A 19,752-nucleotide genomic window follows, 5' to 3' on the forward strand; every position below is an offset into this window, starting at 1 on the left:
CATTTAAATTCTTATTCCTCACATAATTTACGACTGAAAATTCGTATTGGAGTCAACAGGAAGATGAAAGAGACGGTCCATTTTACAATACCTTCTGAACTCTAGAATAGTATAATACAAAAATAAATGTTATGGACTCGTCCAAGAGTGGAGGCGATGGGACTGACCAGAGTTCTGAGAAGAATTTGATGTGCACGGAAAAGATGCGTCTTTCACTAGTTATAGGATACTATTGTATTATTGTTTCTCCTTGCAGGTCGGATAGCAGCAGGAGAGGGAAGGTTCAACACAAATAGCGAGGTCATCATTAATACAGAGATCAAGTCAATTCCTGTCACTAAGAAGGGGGTGTACTTCGCCTTCCGTGACCAAGGAGCCTGCATTTCACTGCTAGCTATCAAGGTAATTCACTAGATTTGCAAGGTAATTCACTAGATTTGCAAGGTAATTCACGTTTCTGCTAGCTTCTGAAAACGATTCACTTTTTTCACATGAATATGAGATTATTACTATTTCATTATTGGCATTTCGACGTATTAATGTGCCTAGAGTTGTACAGAAACATTGTTTGCAATAACCTACGATTTATAACAATAACAGATTACAAAAATTTCACTCTTACTGAAGAAAGAGAGACAGAAAACGGAGCAGTTGTTTTGTAACATTCATTGGCCATCAGAATAATAATTACCTCAACTTGAACATTTTGTCTGAATATAAAATTCAAACTTCAAATCGCTGCTATGTTATTTAACACATATAAATTAACCCTTAATACGTTTTGCCAGACCATGGAAATGAGATATTTAAGAAGAATAGAAGGAAAAACTAGAAGAGATAGAATACGGAACCAAACAATAAGGCTAGGTCTGGGAATTGATCCTCTCGTAAAACAAATAAAATTATCACAATTAAGGTGGTTTGGACATCTGACTAGAATGAACAATGATAGATACCCAAAAATAGCATGGCAAGTTAGAATGGAGGGGAAAAGACCTAAAGGAAGACCGAGGCAGATCTGGGAACAAGGAATCCAAGATACCATGCGGGAGAGAGGGGTCGAATGGAAAGAGGCAAGGTCCATTGCTCAGGACCGTGAGAGATGGAAGGCTCTTTGTAAAACCTCTACACCAGGTGGTAGAAGAGGATCGACTAAGTAAGCAAGTACGTTTTGCCAGAACTGTCTTCCTTCATTTCATTTTGAATTGAGCTCTGGTAATGAAATTGTTCACACATTTATATCAGACAAAAAAATCTGCTCTGAATCAGGGATATAACCTGTACCGTCACCCAGTTTCGGGAATGAAACTACAGTTGTATTGGTTTGAATCTTTTATTTTTGTTTCGATTTACAAATAGAGAATACCATCTCTATGATACGGTAAGTAATTAATGAAAGGCATGTAGTATATGTATTTTGTCTTCATATAAAGCGACATTAGTTTCACCATGAAGCCTGGAACGGGTGCCATACTTTGTGCTAAGAAAGACATATTCTACCTCAAAAAAGCATTCTTTACAAATCCGCAAGTTATTTTGTAAATTGTGTGATCTAAATGTTTGTAGAGATCGAGAGGCGAGACCTGGCATGTGAAGATCAGAAACATAGTTTGTTTCAATATGGTTAATATTACACGAATCTACCAACTCGGAAGTTCACCTCAGACTAAATACTTATTTTCCCGTCCATATCCACTGGTGATATAGCCACAGTAGGCTACGTGATAAGGTCACAGAACAGTTCTTATCTCCTCTACTATTATGTTATTAACATTGTATAAACTCACGTAATCAGTTCAGCGTGTGTAATAGCTACCTTTGGCTACTTACCCAACAAGCTACTGCTGCTACAAACAAGTCCATTTCCGAATGTCTAAATCATAAGCAAAAATGAAGCAATGATATGTATGCATTCATTCACAGTTTCCTGCCCAAGGACAGGTCTTTCACTGCAAACCCAGCATTTTTCAATCTTTCCTATTTTCTTTGTCTTCGCATATGATCCATATATCTTCTGGTGCTCCTATCTTTTCTCCCGTTCACCATTCCTTCCAGTGAATCCTTCAGCAGACAGTTTCTTCTCAATCAGTGACCCAACCATTTTCTTTTTCTCTTCCTGATCATTTTCGTCATCATTCTATCTTGACCCATTATTTCCATCACAGCTTCATTTCTCATTTTGTCTGTCCATTTCACACGCTTCATCCTTCTCCATATCCATATTTGAGATGCTTCTCTTCATTTCGTCGTAATGTCCATGTTTCTGTCCCGTACAATACCACACTTCACACGAAGTATTTCACTAGTCTCTTCCTTAGTTCTTTTTTCAGAGGTCCGCAGAAGATGCTCTTTTTTCTTTTAAAAGCTTCTTGGCAATTACTACCCTCCTTTTGACTTCCTGGCAGCAGCTCATGTTCCTGCTTATAGTCACCCCATGTATTTGAAGCTGTTAATATCGTAGAAAAACTATGAGCACGCTCTTCTGTTCCTCTAGTCGAGAATAAAATTTATCAAATGTTAACAGTTTTGTCTGTCACTAATCCTTTATTACAATGTCTTCAGTCTCCACACCTGTGGAGTAACGGTTAGCGCGTCTGGCCGCGAAACTAGGTGGCCCGGGTTCGAATCCCGGTCGGGGCAAGTTACCTGGTTGAGGTTTTTTCCGGGGTTTTCCCTCAACCCAATACGAGCAAATTCTGGGTAACTTTCGGTGCTGGACCCCGGACTCATATCACCGGCATTATCACCTTCATATCATTCAGACGCTAAATAACCTAGATGTTGATACAGGCGATACAGCGTCGTAAAATAACCCAATAAAATAAAAATAAAACAATGTCTTCACGAAATAACTATATGGTAACCTATGATACAAATAATTGAAGAGTCCACTGCAAGAATGATGGACGTCATTTGGAATACATTTTGCAGGAGAAGCAATTGAAAGTTTGAAATGCTTAGCGCTCTGTGATTTTCCGATCATTACTGGACAATGGCTATCAGTGTTAATGCCATATAACTTTCTATGTACATATGTACATTCTATATATCTTAAGCTATGCATTGATAGTCTTGGTTCATTTTCGACAAGAAAGTATCATCCATCATTCTTGCAGTGGACTCTTCAATTGTTAATGTCTCTGATGTTAACTACTCAACAACAATGAAATAAAATCGCGTTTGAAAACAGGGAAAATTTGGTAAGTTTTTTAAAAACCGGGGACAGATTTTAGCCATGCACAAATATATGAATTCGGGGACTGTCCCCGGGAATCTGGGACGTCTGACAACCTTAATTTACAATGAAATACATTTCAAACGAAAACATAAAAGAAATCATATTTTCTAAATCGTTGAATGATATATATTAATTTAATTTCAGGTTTATTACATCACATGTCCGGAAGTAACAGTGAATTTTGCTCACTTCCCAACAACCCCAACGGGGCGAGAGGTGACATTCATAGAACAAGCAACAGGTCGCTGTGTGGAGAATGCCGAGGAAGTGGGCACTCCCACTTACCTGTGCAAGGGTGATGGGAAGTGGTACCTCCCCACTGGGGGCTGCAAGTGCAAGGCGGGATACGAGGCAGATCAAGAGAAGCAGACTTGCAACGGTATGTACCGCTTAGCATGAACATCCATGTCAGTAACGCTCCTGCCTCTTTCTGCTTCTGCAGGGAAACCAGGCTTCTACTGCTGCAATGGCGTACAGAGGAAACTTCCAGCTTCTAAACTTAACACTTTCTATCTCTATTCGTCTTCCAGTTAACAATTTTAACTTTCCAGTCATTTCTTTCTCAATGTGTTATTAGTTCATTTGATTCATCACTCAGCTGAAGTATACGTGTATCAAAGGGTATTGCGCCTGACACTGAAGGACATTTGGTCAAGTAGCAGTGATTGTAAGTGATAGAGAATTAATTAAAATTATGGCAGAAAAAACGGGTGTTCCCCGAGAAAATTTGTCATGCAACAATCGTTTTCCATCACAAATTCTACTAAAACACATCGAGATTAGAATCCGGTTCTCCAGTTGTATAACTCATATTTTTAATTTTATTTTATGCATGTTCTTGTCAGCTTTGCTTGAAATTCTATGACTTCGTTGCTTGAACACAAATACCTGCAGTTAGTCGAGCCTGGTTACATGCTCAGATTATATTTAATACCATAAGCGCCTACTTCTTTCAAATATTGGGGGAGGGGGCAGGACTCTGCACGAAAGTCCGAGAAAACTTTCATTGCTGTCTAAAAAAAATTTCCTTACATATTTTACAGAAAATAATATCGTTTGATTTTTCATATACTATCCATGGAAAATGCTCAACCCAAGATGGTTGAAAACTACGGCCCGTATGAAATAACTTTTCCCTTTCACTGCTTTGTTCAACTTCATTGATCATTGCAGGGTTTACGAACATGTGTTTTACAGTATTTACTCGCGTAATGGACGCCATCGCATAATGTACGCACCCAAATTCTTTACGGTAATATGTAGGGAGAAAAAAATTCCCGCATAATGTACACATTACGTTTTCAATTGCTACCTGTGGTAATATACTGTACAATCGTAAGTATACCTAGTTTTTGCTTCATTTGTATTCAGTTTTAGGTTATACTATGCTACATTTCTTTTATTAATTCTGTATGTTACGCAGTTTTACATTATTTCTGCTTGTAAGCGTTCGATATATCGATGTTCTCCAAGCCGTAATCGAACATTTTCAATATAACTTGAATGTCCGATGTCGAAATAGGCTGTGATTACCACGTGGGATGTCACATAATTATGAATTTTTCATTTATTTTTTTTTCTTCGCATATAATACGCACATTCAATTTTTAATCCAAAAATTACTGGGAAAAAAGTGCGCCTATTACACGAGTAAATACGGTAGTTTCACTGCCACTACTACAATCTAATTTTTCATTCGTTTCCGTCCACTGAAGTTTCATTTTCCACAGTTTTTTTTATTAAGAATTCATCCGATATCAATATTTACATCGCAGTCTCTGATCACGATCACTTAACAAGCGCACCGAAATGACAATCATCACAAGAAAAGGTCACTAGAACTAAATGTTGATAACGGTTACTTTTAAATTTCATAAAAACTGTAATTGAGACGGTGGCCGGAAAATGGATTCATAGATCTATAGGCCTTTTTTCGAAAGAATGTTTAATTCGATTTTCGGTTTTAAAATCTACTTGCGTACGTAGTTTCAGTTCAATATCTTGTAAACAGAGGACAGGGTAGCTAATTGAATGAACCCATGCACCCTTGCGTAGTTATGTACCTCAGCAAACATCAGTAAAGAAGATCCTCAAAGTGAGTGAGAGTTCATCCAGGATGTGCACTAAAGTGTAAACTGCACTCTGAAGTGAGTGAGTGTGAATCCATTCTGGATTAATACTAAGTAATCTGTATTGTGTGTCCCACGCCGTGGCGTCGTGGTCTAAGGCATCTGCTTAGGACTCGCGTTACGGAATGCGCGCTGGTTCGGATCCTCATGGGGGAAGAAATTTTATCATGAAATTTCGGCCAGTGCATGGGACCGGTGCCCACCCAGTATCGTGATGCACTTGGGGAGCTACGATAGATAGCGAAATCCGGTTGCGAATGCCAGCTATAACGGCTGGGGGGATCATCGTGCTAACCACACGATACCTCCATTCTGGTTGAATGATCGTCCACCTCTGCTTCGGCATGTGGGCGTGAGGCCAGCAGCCGGCTGGTCGGTCTAGGCCCTTCACGGGCTGTAGCGCCATGGATTATTATTATTATTATTATTATTATTATTATTATTATTATTATTATTATTATTATTATTATTAATCTGTATTCTGTACCCAATAGATATTCTTTATTTTCACGTATTCGGTACAATTTATGTTGTAACTATGACGTATATGTAAGAAATATAATTTTACTAAATCATTATGAATTTGCAAACCTCTGTAATGTGCGCTGTTCAATTCTGATGTTTAATTACTGCTAAAATATAGGCCTAATCATATTGAAAGTATTTTGATAAAATAAACTTTTCTCTGGAAAAGGGGCTCAAATAATAAATAAGCTTACTACTGTAACAGTATGCAATTTGTTACTTCGATAAAAGTGCATTCAAATAGCAATTTAATAAAAATAAATCTTTCGATTCAATCTTTGTTTCCTCGAAACTTGACTTTTGCTTATGGGCCCTTTTTTCCGGCTACCGCCTCAATTGTTTATGAAAAAATATTGAATATTGATAATAATAATTTGTTAACTTACATTGGGCCAAAATATAGTCGAATACAGTCTTAATTGAACTGTTAATTCCGTGTTTTTTCCTGCTTGACAATACTTACGAAGTTATGATCTTACTGTTCGATCGCAATACTCGATAGATTAATTGAATTGACAAGCAAACATTCCGATGGGGGCAGATAAAAAAGCTATTTTTTTTTCTTCCATCATGTTAATGCCAAAAGAAGTGCATATACAAATTTTGGCCACTCGACCGCAATTACGATGCCGACCAGAAAGTGATTTTCCCTGGGGCCGTTTACAGAAAAAGCACAATGCATAGAAAGATGTATTGAAACAGATACAGCAATTGTTGCGCTATTTGTCAACATATCCCCCACTGGAAATGAGACATTTGTCATACCATGGAATCAATTTTTGTATCCTTGTGTTATAGAAGTCAGCCACATGGGATCGGAACCAGCGTTTGACAGCCGTTTGCAACTCTGTCGATCTCATGATATGATTTTTCAAAGTAGGTTATTTTACGATGCTGTCTCAACATCTTAGGTTATTTAACGTCTGAATGAGATGAAGGTGATAATGCCAGTGAAATGAATTAAGGGTCCAGCACCGAAAGTTACCCAGTATTTCCTTAAATTGAGTTGGGAAAAACCCCCGGAAAAACCTCAACCAGGCAACTTGCTCCGACCAGGATTCGAACCCAGGCCACTTGGTTTCGCGGCCAGACGCGCTAACAGTTACTCCACAGGTGTGGACCCCATGATATGACAAATGTCTTAATTCCGATGGGGAATATGTTGAAAAATAGCTCAACAATTGTTGTGTCTGTTCCAATAAATTTTTCCAATGAAATTGTGTTTTCTTTCTGTTAACGACCCCTGGCGAACTTATTTCTTTACGCCCCTCGTAATTGCGGTCAAGTGACCAAAATTTTATAAGCACTTCGATATTATTAACATGGTGAAAGAAAAAAAAAATTGAACTTTTTTTATCTGCCTCCATTAGAATGTTTGCTTGTGAGCTGAAACAATGTGGATCCTACACAAAGAAGTGGAGTTACCATTGCATCAAGAGTGGGGATTCACGGATATCAAATGCAGAAGGAAATAAATGAAGGGTGCATTGTGAGTTGCGTCTGTTCACTGCTGTAGCTAACTCTCTCTATGGATTTGAAAGAACCATTTTAGGCATATGTCCTAGTTTATCTTTCAAAGTAAGTATTATTTTTTTAGCATGAACCTCTATTAATTTTATTAGGGGGGCGACTCCCCTGCTCCCCTGGCTTTATAAGTTGAGGGTGCAGAAAGTGCTTTCCCCCTCCCCCTCAAAGTCGGCGCCTATGTTTACAACATATTACTGTACTCTTTAAACTTTCTGCATATAACACATTAAAGCCTCTTAGTTTTCCGCTGTGATCCTGACATGGACGACTAACTAACATCTGTGTGATTTACTTTTGTTTTCTGAAGTTTGCCCTCCAGGTAAATACAAGCATGCTACTGGGGATGAACGATGTCAGCCCTGTCCCGACCACAGCAAAGCCCCAGATTACGGGTTCTCTGAGTGTCGGTGCAACACAGGATACTACCGGGCTGCTAAAGACCCCAAGAACATGCCTTGTACTCGTGAGTATCTACAGTAGAATGTAAGAACAGATTAATTGCTTGCTAACAACTAACAAACACTATATCAAGTCATGTGATATTATATTATATTGATATGTATGAGGTTTAAAGTAAACTTGCCAGTAGATGAAGCCTGGTTCCTTCACTCTTAAATTAGAGTCTGTGAGGGAATACCATTCGTCTAAAAACTGTCCTTAAATGTAACAAGAAACCATACCAGAGGATCTGTACTTAAAGAGTGCAGCTTTCCCCAGTCAGTTGCCAAGTTTTGCAATGCTGTTAATATTCTGCTTTGTAAGAAAAGTTTATCACTATCATTTGAGCCGTTCAGAGCAGAAGTGGTGTAAGTCAAAAATGGGTAATGAGGTTTAAAGTAAACATTCTGTAAAATATAGCGCAAAGTAGCAATTAATATTGAATTTATTTAAACTATTAATAGTCAGTGGATAGCACGAAGGACATATTAATTGCTACTTTGCGCTGTATTTTACAGAATTTTTACTGTAAACCTCATTACCCAATTTTGACTTACACTACTTCTGCTCTAAACGGCTCATTTATTGAAATATTGAAAGACTCGTTCCATGTAAGTTGGGAAACCTCCACAACTTTTATCCGATTTAAACGAAATTGTAATCACTAATTCCTTTTGTTAAGATTAGTTGATGATGAAATTTTAAAATTTTTTGGCTAGTAAATTTGAAAAAATTAAATATAAAATGCATATCTTACTAATAAATCAGATTACACATTAACGAATAAAGATTTTTTTTTTTGGTTTAATGCTCAACATGTAGCTGAATAACTGAGTAATAGAATTGTGGATTTGTTATTTATCATCGTTTGCGGTTTGGAATAAAAAAGTATTGTTGAAGAATTAAAAAAAAAAAATATATTTTTTTTTTTCTTAAGGTCGTCAATAAAAATTATACCGACTCTATTTTTCAAGTGACATAAAAAATACATATTTCGAATGAATACAGTATTTAAAATGTGTGATAAAAATATCATTACGTTATTTCACTTAGTTTTTGAGAAATCTGATTTCTTAGATTGAAAAATGTAAAAAATGTCATATCCGGGAAGCGGACAGTCAGATTAGCTCACTGCCCTTTAATATTTAGGTCACCTACAATTCGAATAATGAAGTGAAATTTTGCACAAATATTTATTATAGACCAAAATGATTTTATGTGGGAAAATTGAAATGTTTCACCAAAACTCAGCAGCGTATACCCTTACTTTGTATTGTAGTATTTCGTAGACTCTACTTTTACTGTTTGTTATTACAGAGCTTTACGTTAATTATGATACCTCAGGAAGGGAGGTTGAAAGTCTGAATGCGAACTTATTTTTCACTATAATAAATTAATGTTATTAAGATTGTCATCTTAAATGGAAATTAAGGCAGAAAATACAAGCAAGTCCACGTAATACAAATGCAAGGCAGAAAGATAGTTAAGGAAGCGATATGTAATGCATGAAGAAATAGACATGCCAACACTTCTTTCGAACTTTTCACTCACTATTTTGAGCCCATAATGTGAAATCAGTGATGGAATGGATTGGCAATATCTTATTAAATGTTCATCCCTTAACCAAGAAACCAAATTTGGCATCTTATACCAGCTATCCTGCATTAAGAAACCTGTCAACACAAGGATGGATGAGCTGAGAAAATATGAAGAACAGAAATTTGAAAGGACGAAAAATGTATGAACCGAGATTTATGAAGAAAGAAAATTATCATTATCATTGTTCGTCATTATTATTATTATTATTATTATTATTATTATTATTATTATTATTATTATTATTATTATTATTATTATTATTATTATTAGTTTTTAAATGGTAGTTCGAGAATATTATTTACGATATGAGTATCATAACGTTTCATTACATTACGAGATTGGAAAGTTGTCAAATAAGCCTGTAGGCCGAGTTTGATAACCAGTCTAGTATTGTAATATGAAGTTACGATAATTATATCGTAGTATGTTTTATCCAGTTCGATAAAACAATTAATTTTTAAATAAAAGTGGTTGTACTATTTTTATTAGTTTTGAACACGTCTTTTGTGGAGAAGCGATTGTATTATTATTAGTTTCTTCCTGCGAGAGGCGATTCGTTTATGTTTGTTTTATTAGTTTTGAACACGATAGGATTTTGTTTATAACAGAAGAACAGCAGTACTAGGAGAAATAAACAAACATTGTTAAAATGAGTTCAAACGAGGATTCAGATATTGAAAATGCTGCAAATTCTGCAATTGAATGTTTAGTGCCATCGAAATCCCGCGTAAGATATGAAGTGGAATATAAAAAATTTGAAGATTGGTGTTCCAATAAAAATGTAGTAAGTATGTCGGAGAAGGCAATAACAGTATCATTACGTAACTAGTTGCGTTAGTGGTATAAAGTCCTCATTACATAATCAAAGTGGATAAAATCTATTAACACAACATGATAAAGGAACAAAATTGCTGCAAAAAGCATAAAAAATAGAATGAGAAAAAATGAGAAAATGTGTCATTATTCGTGATATTAATTTTTACAGCATAGCATCAAAATGAACGTTTGAACCATGGTTTTGCTTTAGTGCATCTTGCATTAGTTAAAGTATGACATAAATGAAATGTTTTCATTTTAAGAAAAATTAGACTTGAGAATAAATGCCATCATGTTAACTGTGACTGGGTCATAGCAGCAGAATGCTCCGAGGGTATATGTAAGTAAGGAATGAGACGCAGAAGGTTAAGATCCTCATTTTCTTCTGTGAAGTAACACCATTAGCAGACCAAGCCAGCTCGGCGACTATTCAGTGAGTAACGGGAAAGAGGGTGGGTGGATTTGGAAAAGTAAGGGAGGAGGGGAACCCACCCCTCTCATTAGCCAGTTGGATGGGTGCATCTATTCCTAACCTCTAGGTACGTATTCCTCACTGACAACGGCTACCACTACCACTTCAGTCAAGACAGTTCATTAAAAAAATATTGCACAGTGGATTCTGGAAAATGGAATTTTCAAATTCCAAGCTCTGTTGCAGACGCCTCATTAAGACGACTGCTTGGTCTCTCCTGATTTCCATGATGTCGTCAACTTTCTAAGAAAGCGAGGAGCTACATTCAGTTCACAGCCATGACTAAGAGGAACACAGTTCGGATATTTCTTGGCAGTTGTATCTGCGTTAGTTAAAAACTCTTTTTAATAACATGCAAGAGCTGTAAAATGACTGTGCTTAAATTCCGTATTTCCATCCAGTTTTATTATTATTATTATTATTATTATTATTATTATTATTATTATACTATTATTACTATCATTATCATCACCACACCCGATTCTCTTTTAATGCTATACTATACATTGGTGCGATCCAAACTCGAATATGCATCTGTAGTTTGGAACTCGATTACAACTACGGACTCGGCTAAATTAGAAAATATACAAAGAAAATTTATATCCTTATGTTCATTCAGATTTCTGCCAATTAATTCCGGGTATAGCTATGAGAGAAAATGTGAATATTTTAATTGTCAAAATCTATATGCTAGACGCCATGAGCTAGATTATCTGTTCTTTTGTAAAGTCCTCAAAGGTGATATATCCTGTGACTCTTTCTTAAACAATATTACCTTACGTATTCCAACAAAAGATATGAGAGCCCACAAACTTTTCTATATTAGAAATTCGAAATTTCTTTCACCAGTCTCCAGATGCATTAAAAATGCCAACATGCATGGCTGCGAATTCGATCCCTTCAATGTATAGACTTTGTTTGCTCTTGGCAACGATTTATCATTTATGTATTCTTTTAGGCATTATACTCAATTATCATTGTCTCATAGTATTCTTAGTTATCCATTCATCGTCATTATTGTAATTAAATGTAATTGTATTTATGTGTAATTATTTTTGTTTTATGTTTTTGTTATATTTGTGCTGAACTGTAATTGGCCACTGGCTGTTGTACAGCACATTAAATATAAATAAATAAAATAAATCATCGTTATCATTATTGTTACTATCATTATCATTATCGCTATTATCATTATCATCGTTATTAGATAAGAAATAGGAGTTAATAGTACATTGTTAGATTTCGTTAGCTACAAGCAATTAGAATGGTATGGCCACGTACGTAGAATGCCAGAAACAAGATTCCGCCAGGAAGAGGAAAGAGGGGAAGACCAAGGAAAACCTGGATGGACGATATGAGAAGTGGAATGAAGGAGAGAGGCTTGGAAGAACGGGATTGGGAGGCAAGAGAAGAATGGAGGAAGAAGATAAGAATTTAAACACTTTGGATACAGGAAGATGTAGTTTACATTGTAACCCTGTTAATGATGATGAAGATTATTATTATTATTATCATCCGAAAAATATAATCGAAACTACTCGTTTAATGAAAGTAAGTCAATGATCAAATGATTATGTTTAAGAATATAATACGAGTTTGTTTACTTCGTGGTCAAAATCTGGGCAGAAACAGGTAAAAAATTTGTCTTGCTTTTGGTAAAAAAAATCGCTGTGTGGAAGACCGACAAGAAAGAAAAAGGGAATGAATCATTACAAGATTATCTCATTGAGAGATGCCTTACCAACGAAGTAAAAACAGTGACCGGGACTGATCCAAAGCATAAGTATCAAAAACTTGAGGGAAAGTTCCCTGTCAGTGATGAACAACTCGCGCACACTTACAAAGACTGGGGAAGATGTACAAGATTGGAAAATGGGTTCCATATTATGAACTGACCGATCAACAGTTTGTGTCTCACTAAATTAGTTACCGATTCACGCTGTGAAGCTTTCCTCACTCGTTTGTTGGCTTGTGACCAAAGTTGCCAAACAAATGGCTGTCCCCTGAGGAAGCACAACCACATATACCAAAACATCCGTTGTGATAACAGAATATTTTTCTGAGTATCTGATGGACCTCAGAAGGAATTATCCATTATGAGCTTCTGCCTCAGATATATTCAGACCAGCTAAACAGAGTGAACGAAATTCCTCGTGAGAAGCAACCTGAGTTAGTCAGTTGTAAAAGAGTCTCCCCTCAGGACAGTGCATGAGTGCATATTGCTGAACATATGAGGGAGAAAATAGACGATGATGCATTTATTGTAATGAAGACTATTTGCTGAATAAAGTTCGTTTGTTATGTTTCTTACAGCTTCTAATATTACTTAAAGGTGAACTGAGTTTCTTAGTCACTTGAAATGAAACTTCTAACTCGAAGCTTAGCGTTTGAACCAAGTTTGATGCATAGGAGGTTCATCAAATGTATTTACACACAAAATTAAGTTTATGTAAATTAATATAAACAAAGAACAGTAACAGAAGAAGACTAATGTGTATTCCACTCTGTACTGAGATTTAACATCTCTACCTTAAGTCCCAACACAGATTGCAACATCCAGAACTCTTTTTCTGAACAAAATAACTATGAAAGCCTAAAATCTCATATTTTCTTGTTTGCAGAGCCACCATCTGCTCCACAGAACCTCACAGTGGGATTCGTGGACCAGTCCACAGTGATTCTGTCGTGGACACCACCTCACTTCCAAGGGGGGCGAGTGGACACAGTCTACAGAGTGGAGTGTGACTCATGTGGACCAGGGGTTTCTTACAGTCCTAGTGTAGTGAGTATAACACACAATTTTCAGTGGAACTCACAGAACGAAGTAGCTAGCCCCATAATTCACTATGTTACATTCAATTCATCGTCAGTAGTTTAGTGACTGGCATGGCTTGTCATGGGTTCAATCTTGGAGGGTTAGAAATATATTTAGTAGATGTATTACTTCTTTTGGAAAGGAAGTGGCACATAGAATCACCCTATTTCTTACTTACTTACAAATGGTTTTTAAGGAACTTTCAGGTTCATTGCTGCCTTCACATAAGCCAACCGTCGGTCCCTATCCTCTGCAAGATTAATCCAGTCTCTATCATCATATCCCACCTCCCTCAAATCCATTTTAATATTATCCTCCCATCTATGTCTCTGCCTCCCCAAAGGTCTTTTTCCCTCCGGCCTCCCAACTAACACTCTATATGCATTTCTGGATTCGCCCATACGTGCTACATGTCCTGCCCATCTCATACGTCTGGATTTAATGTTCCTAATTATGACAGGTGAAGAATATCACCCTATCTCTACCTCTTAAAAAGAAAAGTCCAGCCAAAAGTAGGTACCGGTATTCTCCTTCCCTGCCAAAGTTTTGCTTCATGGCTAGCAGATTGCAGCAACAGCAATTCTAATGTTCGAGTGTAACTCGAGCAAGACGTTCCAGTATTTCTCCTCTTAATTTCCCCCCCAACTGTTAGACTTCGGACATGCCAAATGAGAGGCCCAAATACACTGATTTGTGTACAAAAAATTAGAGAGGCCCACTGAATTATCTCCGAGATATTTAAAGTTTTTTTTTTAAACTTTACAATCTGCAACATCACTACGGTATGATCCCCCTTAAATGGATGTAGGTTAACCCAAACTACATCACCCTGAAGTATTTTACATTCCTCCTGAGACACTCTGTATATATCTGGTCCTCACATGAAGATAAACAATTTTCTAAAAGTTTAAAACAGAGCTAAGATACCCTATAGTGAATAAAATAGTGCATTGCTTTTTTCCTGGTAAATATGCTTTAGTATTAGAAAAAAAAAATATCCCCAACTTCCTCTCTGCATGAATGCATCTTTTTTGAACTTGTTTGTAACTTTCATTATTCTAGGTTTAGCCATTCAGGAACTATCTTATTTGCAGCAAGTTAAAATGCAAAAGCTCTGATTTACGGTAAAATCACTTTAAAGTTTATAATATGCATTCTGAATATAGTAACCACTTGTATGGGACAAGCTGAATTTCTAACTTGGAATACAAATATCGTGATGAAGTCTTCACTGCTGTATTCCTCGAGAAACCGTAGATTTTTAGCACCATATAAAAAATGGAGAAAATGACCAAAACTCAATCCCCTTAATCTCTCAAAGCAATATCTTCAACTGACTACTTTTAAATAAAATGGTAACTAAATAAAATGTTTCATTATTTTTTTCAGGGTTCTTTCAACGAAACTAAAGTGACCATTACTGGATTAAATCCAGTCACAACATATAGGTTCCAAGTTTTTGCAGAAAATGGGATAACAGATTTGGCAGGAGAAAGTGATTACATAGATATCACAGTGACCACAGAGGCCTCTGTCCCGTCCAGTGTTACTAACGTCAGAGTCACGTCTGTCAAGTCCACCGAGATGTCACTAGCCTGGGATTCCCCACTTACCAACGAAGCTGCAGACACAGAGAGTGACATAGTGGAAACATACGAGGTAAGATGGAGCCCATTAGTACTCCCAGTTAACTTCACTCAGCACAACTCCAACTTAATCGTTCATTCTATTGCAGGTGCGTTGCTTTTCTCGGCATGACGATGGCAATGCTTCCAGTATTTTAACGAAAGAACAGCAAGCGACATTCACAGGCTTACGTCAGAGAACAGAATATGGCTTCCAGGTTCGGGCCAAAACGACCCATGGATGGGGAGAATTCAGTCCAACCATTTTTAAAACAACTGGTCAAGTGTTGGGAACAGGTGAGTAGCATGAAAAGGTCAGTTTGTCTCTTCTACTCACACTTTTGCTACATCAGAATCAGATTCCTTTTTGTTACTGTGCATTTGTGGATCAGATGTATATTCAAAGATTCTGAAAAGCTTGAATAATTATATTATTAAACACAGCATGATGTTATGTAAGATGATCCATTAAGAAGTTCCTTTCTCATAGTTATAATTCTGTGTCTGTGAAATTTACTCATGCATCTGTTCCTCCAATGCAGCATACGTGGGTGACGACGACAACATGCAAGTTCGTATTATAGCCACTGTGATTGTGGTTGTGGTCATGTTCCTGGTCGTAATCATCATTGTGGCTGTCCTCTTCTTCCGAAGGTAAGTTTTATAGTGTTTTCAGAAATATACTTGTAATTTGATTTACAAATCTGTATAGCAATAAATTAAGTTTATCCATGACCATAACGGAAAGCATGTCTTTACTAAATACTTTTGCGTTTGTAAAGTAGGCTTTTATTCAACATTACTTTATTTCACTAGTGAGATAAAGACTTTACCTCACAGTTTGAACTTTATCTCACAGTTCATTAGTATTTTCCTGGTACCCGGGCACCCACGTATACTTTTCCATTCAAGAAGTTAATATATTAGTTATTAGCTGTCACTACCTCCACTTCTTTATTCCCATTTCTTAAATATGTATACACTCAATCTCCTTCTCTTTTCTGTATCTACTACGTCGTAATTTGTGCATTGCATCCATATCTAATACGAATTTTTTTTTTTTTATCTTTTAATAATTTACCTTTTGGGATGCGACGAGACTTGAACCTGCGAAGTTGGGTTTATAGGATTTTAAAATGACACGCGTTAGCCAATTGAGCTAAACAGACACGATGATTAATCACGTTTTAATATTCCTCTTAAGTTTACAGAAGTAACATGTGAAATTATTTTAATCACATTATTCCTGTGAATACTTCTAAATAATCCCTGATACTTCAAAAAGACGAAAATACACGTTTAAAACGAAAAAAAAAAATATTAAAATTATATAATTAATTATAATTTGTTATTTATCCAACGCCTTAGATACCATTCTTCACTAATCATGGCCTCCTACATCATAACCTACCTAGTACACGTATCGATTCTAAAATTCATGCTGTGATATGTGATTATATGAGGACTTATTTTCAATATATTTTGTTTTATAAAACAGAATTTTTCGTTATGGTCAAGGATAAAATTACGTATGGTACTTGTGAGCGTGTTCTTTATTGCACTCGTGTAATTTAAGCACTTGGCTAACGCGTCGTGCTTAAATTTTTCCACTCGCGCAATAAAGATGCACTTACCTCACAAGTGCCATAAATAACTATTATTATGCCAACTAAAACACATATAAAGGTTAATTTTAAATGGGTAAATTAAGTATCAGATAATCTTCAAAGGCATCATAAAGTCACTAGTTGGACTTCACTAATTAAATCACTAAAAGTTTGAAGATAAAATCACTGCTATCATACTTAATCCTCCTCACCTATCACAATGCACTGTGCAGATTCTTCGAGGTCCTTATTGGCTAACCTTCTTCTTTTTCTTCTTAATCTTCTTTGCTTTCATGGATTTTGGTCTTTTGGCCTGTTTCCACATCAAGAGAATTTATTTATCAATCTTGTTAGGGGACATCCTATTTCTTCTTCTTCGAGGTCTATAATCTGGCAAGTTGGATGGTATTTTATTTTGGATGCTGGTACCAGTTATTGTGTAGTTCATCAATTCTTATCGACAAATGTTATCCCCACTACTGAATGTAGGGAACTTCATCTCTGTTATTTCAATTTTTTTCTATCCTAGTGGTTGTGTGTCCAGTTTTCACTTGCATAAGTTAAGGGGGAAAACGGGTGAAATTTTGGTAATTTTCAGTCAAAAATTGCATTTTCGTTTTCTTCTGAAAAATTAATCAGCAATCTCTTATTTATATGTTGAGCACGTTTCAGTGTTCTGCGGCCTCAAAAGCATAAAAATTACGCAATATATAAATGGCTGTATCCTTGAACTTCAACTCCGTGCGAACTTTACAAGCTTCCCCCCCCCCCCCCAGCACGATTCGAAGTGTAAAGGCTCTTACAGTTTTTATGCTAGGAATATGACATTTTTACTGCATGTTCTATATACTGTGGTTAACAAAATTTTTTTAATAAAAAATGAAACATTTATAGTGGTAATGGAAAATTTTTATTTTTAGTTATGCAGTGATTATAACAATTTTTTTCTCCTTTTGTAGTAAAGATATAGAACAACTAACGTGTGATGTTTTTCTAAATATGCCACTGGTCTTGAAAAAAAAAAAAAATTCAGACATTTTACTGATAAACTGAGCGACACATTTCATTTTGAAATATGCAAATTTTTAATAGTACATTATGCAACGAGCCTATAATGGTAGTAATTAAGACGCGAGTATGTTTATGAAACGAGCGCGAGTTTCATAATTTTCATTACCATTATAGTCAAGTTTCATACGACTTTTTATGCTCGACCATATTTCTAACTTGAAATTATTCGTAAGTATTCATGTTATTCTTATCTGACTGAGGACTGGAACTGACCTTGTGCAATACCTCGTAAATTTTAGATGTGCGCAGACGTGAAAGTATTGATTTTTTCCGAGAAACAAATGTCGACATTGACCTAGATATAACCTAGGGAGTAAAATAAACATTAATCTTGATATAACCTTGAAATTGAATTAGACATTGAAAAACGAGATGACAAATTGAATTTATTTGAATATTATTTACAATTAACGCTAATAATTATTATAGTAACAGAACTAGTTGTCTTTCGATTGCATATCCGAGAATAATCGATACTTGCGCTTTCATATTGCTACAATGGTATTTTCTGATTGGTGGAACACCTGAACTTTAATGAATAGGTGTACTTTAATGAGGTCCATTAAAGGGCTGCTACCAGGTGTATAATTACTACAGTTCGGCATGGTCGAGCATAAAAATATTTTTGTTAATAACTCAGAAACTAATTCACTCACAGAAATGAAACTTATCGCATCATTATCTATCACAAAAAAAAAAAAAAAAAAAATCAAGGACATAGCTTGAAAAATGTAGAAAGTAGAAATTTCATCCATCACCTCCCTTAAAATGGGTAGTTCCAGGAACTGCCATAATTTTATAAAATTTCAACTCTGTAGTTTTCAATGTTTTAATAAAATTTCTCGTATATTTTATTTCAATGCTATTATCATTGTAATATCAATACACATGTTAAAGAAAGGACACAAATGTCTTGCTGAAATGGAAAGAAAATATGACTTTAATGTAATATTTGTTGTTTTTCAAGGAGAAGCAGTGACGAGTGCAACAAGAAGCAACCTAGTGACTGCGACACCCTGGAGTACAGAAATGGAGAAGGTGAGTTACCAGCTTGGTATTCATAGTTGAACATGTAATGGCTTATAGTTAGTCTATAACTGCGCCTTAGATAGATACAGCATAAGCAATAGAATTAGAGCCTATTAACTGCTGTCATAGAAACAATTGCAAGTATTAGCTTCTGAAAAAATAAATAAAAAAGAAGATATTTTTAACATGGCTTTGTTCCGAAATTTGACATTTTTGTAACAATATTTCTGAAGATATTTAGTTTTTTGCATTGCAATAACTATGATCATAAAGTAGGTAGTTTGCAAGACAAAAATAATACAGTTTGCAATGATTCGTGACAAAGTGCATAATTTGTTTCATCAGAAGATCAGAGTACTGGATAGAGTTGATCACAGTAACACATAACATTGCACTGAGCTTCTCACCTCACTTTACGCAAACGACTTGCTAGTGACATTGCTCTACACCAGGGGTGGAGAAACTCATTAATGAACCACATTACACCACTTCATGGCGAATATACCAAGGCCTGAATCATCTTAGTACAAAGCCAGTAATGAGTTACCTACGATTTCTTACGCCAGGTCTTAATAAATATATATTTGAAGTACCGGTACCAAAAAATATTGCTGGCCGTTGCTTGACTCTACTCATCTTGTATTTGTGATAGCTACTGTATTTACCCACATAATAAACGCACTTTTTTTTTCGATTTTTATAACAAAAAAACTAGGATGCATCTTTTATGCGAGGAAAACAAATGTAGTGAAAAAAAAAAAAAACACCTATTAAAGGTGCACCAGCTCGAATGTTGAAATAATTGATAGAATACATAATGATATATGGCTCGCAACTAATTTATTTATCGATTGTGTCGCA

General features: G+C 35.8%; 1 protein-coding gene across 6 annotated transcripts in view; it reads left to right on the forward strand.

Annotated features, from left to right (window-relative positions):
- The window catches only part of Eph (Eph receptor tyrosine kinase), a 1,260,465-nt gene that overhangs the window by 1,198,723 nt on the left and 41,990 nt on the right, over window positions 1-19,752 (forward strand). For 5 of the 6 annotated variants that reach the window (XR_011336069.1, XM_069846837.1, XM_069846838.1 and 2 more), the window contains exons 6-13: window positions 257-402; window positions 3,383-3,617; window positions 7,727-7,882; window positions 13,366-13,526; window positions 14,949-15,218; window positions 15,295-15,481; window positions 15,727-15,838; window positions 18,830-18,900. Coding sequence is in view for 5 of the 6 variants with exons in the window: in XM_069846837.1 (XP_069702938.1) it covers window positions 257-402; window positions 3,383-3,617; window positions 7,727-7,882; window positions 13,366-13,526; window positions 14,949-15,218; window positions 15,295-15,481; window positions 15,727-15,838; window positions 18,830-18,900 (1,338 nt within the window). In the remaining variant the exon portion in view is untranslated. The remainder of the gene's footprint in view (window positions 1-256; window positions 403-3,382; window positions 3,618-7,726; window positions 7,883-13,365; window positions 13,527-14,948; window positions 15,219-15,294; window positions 15,482-15,726; window positions 15,839-18,829; window positions 18,901-19,752) is intronic. The other variant, XM_069846836.1, reaches the window with a different exon arrangement.

The sequence above is a fragment of the Periplaneta americana genome, chromosome 15 (genome assembly GCF_040183065.1).
Source record: "Periplaneta americana isolate PAMFEO1 chromosome 15, P.americana_PAMFEO1_priV1, whole genome shotgun sequence".
In the NCBI taxonomy this organism is placed as follows: Eukaryota; Metazoa; Arthropoda; class Insecta; order Blattodea; family Blattidae; genus Periplaneta; species Periplaneta americana.